This window comes from Gossypium arboreum, chromosome 3, assembly GCF_025698485.1.
Source record: "Gossypium arboreum isolate Shixiya-1 chromosome 3, ASM2569848v2, whole genome shotgun sequence".
NCBI lineage: Eukaryota > Viridiplantae > Streptophyta > Magnoliopsida > Malvales > Malvaceae > Gossypium > Gossypium arboreum.
Genome location: NC_069072.1, coordinates 1,772,839 through 1,774,989, shown reverse-complemented (window position 1 = coordinate 1,774,989; position 2,151 = coordinate 1,772,839). Strand labels below are relative to the sequence as shown.

General features: G+C 31.1%; 1 protein-coding gene across 1 annotated transcript; it reads left to right on the top strand.

Moving 5' to 3' along the window:
- The first annotated feature begins 781 nt into the window (after positions 1 to 781).
- Positions 782 to 1,938, top strand: LOC108474933 (protein RADIALIS-like 1). Its single transcript, XM_017776964.2, has 2 exons — positions 782 to 1,097; positions 1,595 to 1,938. The coding sequence occupies exons 1-2, from the start codon at positions 842 to 844 to the stop codon at positions 1,597 to 1,599; spliced, it is 261 nt and encodes an 86-aa protein (XP_017632453.2). The 5' UTR covers positions 782 to 841; the 3' UTR covers positions 1,600 to 1,938.
- The last annotated feature ends 213 nt before the right edge of the window (positions 1,939 to 2,151 follow it).

Genomic DNA, 2,151 nt, shown 5'->3' with positions numbered 1-2,151 from the left:
AATAAAGTGATAAATATTACGAGCTCAATAGCTCATACATGGATATTTGAAATAAAATGAATAGTTCAAGCAACATATTTATAAGGGATAAGGGAACATTTAGTACCTGAATTTGGTAGTTTTTTCTAACTTAGCCCTATACTTTTTTTTCCTAACAATTTTTTTTAATACCACGTCATTGCATGGACCAAAATTGAGAAATGTTGTCAAATGTTGGGACTAATGTTAACTAAAAAAAAGTTCATGAATCAAATAGAGAAGAATTACTAAATTCGGGGACTAAATGATGTTTTACCCCTGTTTATAAGCTTAAAGAAACAAAACTTTTCCCATTATTTGGGTTTTGATTTTCCATCATCATGCATTGGAAGGCATATATCTTCTAATACTGTATAGTCAACTAAAATAACTTTTGTTGTAGATGAAATAGATATTTCCAAACTCCCCCCAAAAGATTATCCCTCAAATCAATCAGTTCATAGAACTTGACATGATTATCAACTCAAAAAGAATAAAACAAGGCTTTTTTGTTTTTTTTGACTGTTAATACATTATTCATCAAAATTTAGGTGCTTAGACTTAGTAGATACTGATTCTCATACATTTCCTCTTCTTCATCATCTTTTTTTACAATTTTGTGGTTCTTAGGGAGACAAATCACTTAAAATTCTTACAACATGGTGTCCAAAATTTCTAAGCCAATTGTCCATATACCCCTCACCTCACCACCCCCTTCACTACCTCTATAAATATCAGCCATTGCCAACTCTTTTGCTCATACCATCATCACCATCATCATCATCATCCCCTTAGTGAATATCATATTATTAGCTTTTATATTATGGCATCAAGCTCAATGTCGTCCCAAGGTTCTAGTTCATGGACAGCCAAACAAAACAAAGATTTTGAAAAAGCTTTGGCTGTTTATGACAAGGACACACCTGACCGTTGGTACAATGTTGCCAAGGCTGTCGGAGGGAAAACCGCGGAGGAAGTGAAGAGGCACTATGAACTGCTTGTGAAAGATGTGAAGCAAATTGAGTCAGGCAAAGTGCCATTCCCTAACTATAGGACCACTGGTGGCAGCAAGACCCGAGGTAACACTAACACCAGTTATGGTCTCAAAACGGAGTGAATTATATATATATATATATATATATATATATACACATTTGACATGTTTTAATCAACCTTGTTTCATTGCTGTTCCTCATGTCTGACCATCTAACTTTTCATTGATTCTACTTTTCCCTATACTTGCAATTTATTTGATTTCATGTGCATAACCCTTTTAAAATGGGTTAATATAACTTTTAGTCCCTAAACTTGGTACTTAGGTTTGATATTAAATCTTCAATCCTCGAATAATAATCCTTATTCCCCTTATGAAGAGAAAGAACAGTGACCTTTATTAAGAAAAGTATATATGTAGGGGCCCATTTACATAATTTCCAATCATTTGCATGGAGTTCTAACAAGAATATATATATATATATATATATATATATATCAAACAAGCTGGAAATATCTCATTATTATTTTTTATTTTATGGCTAATTATCTTATATATTTTTGTGTTTAATTAATATTGCAGGATGAAAAATCAGAATCTGAATTAATGAAGATGATCAATGGACTTCTGGCATGTCATCATGCACCAACATTAAACAACAATGAACCCCATTATTATGCTGCTTACCTACTAGTATTAATGGTTGTACTAATTATAGAATAATCACAAAAGTAGTGAAATCTAAGTTTTGTTATGCTCTTATATATATATATATACATGCATGCATGCATGTCAGTATTGATGTATTAAGAAGAGGCACAAAAGCTGTGATCCTCACTTCCTCTATGTTCTCTTTTTGTTGTTATTGTCGTGAAAGAACAAAAATATCTTATTTGGAATATATATTAATTTTTATATATTTATAATATATGTATTTTGCTTTATTTTGGCCTGGTTTGCTTTTTATTTCAGGGCAAAAACAGATGGATTATGTAGAAGTTGAACCATATGCATGTCAAGCGATAATTTGATATTATTTGTTAAGGTTTAATTTTGTTTTTAGTCCCTCTATTATGTTGAAATTTGGGATTGATCTTTTTTTTTTTGAAAGAAAGAAATGATACCTTAATTTGATATGA

Bases quoted from the DNA above. Each gene is read 5' to 3' on its own strand.
- LOC108474933 (XM_017776964.2), top strand. From the start codon at position 842: ATGGCATCAAGCTCAATGTCGTCCCAAGGTTCTAGTTCATGGACAGCC.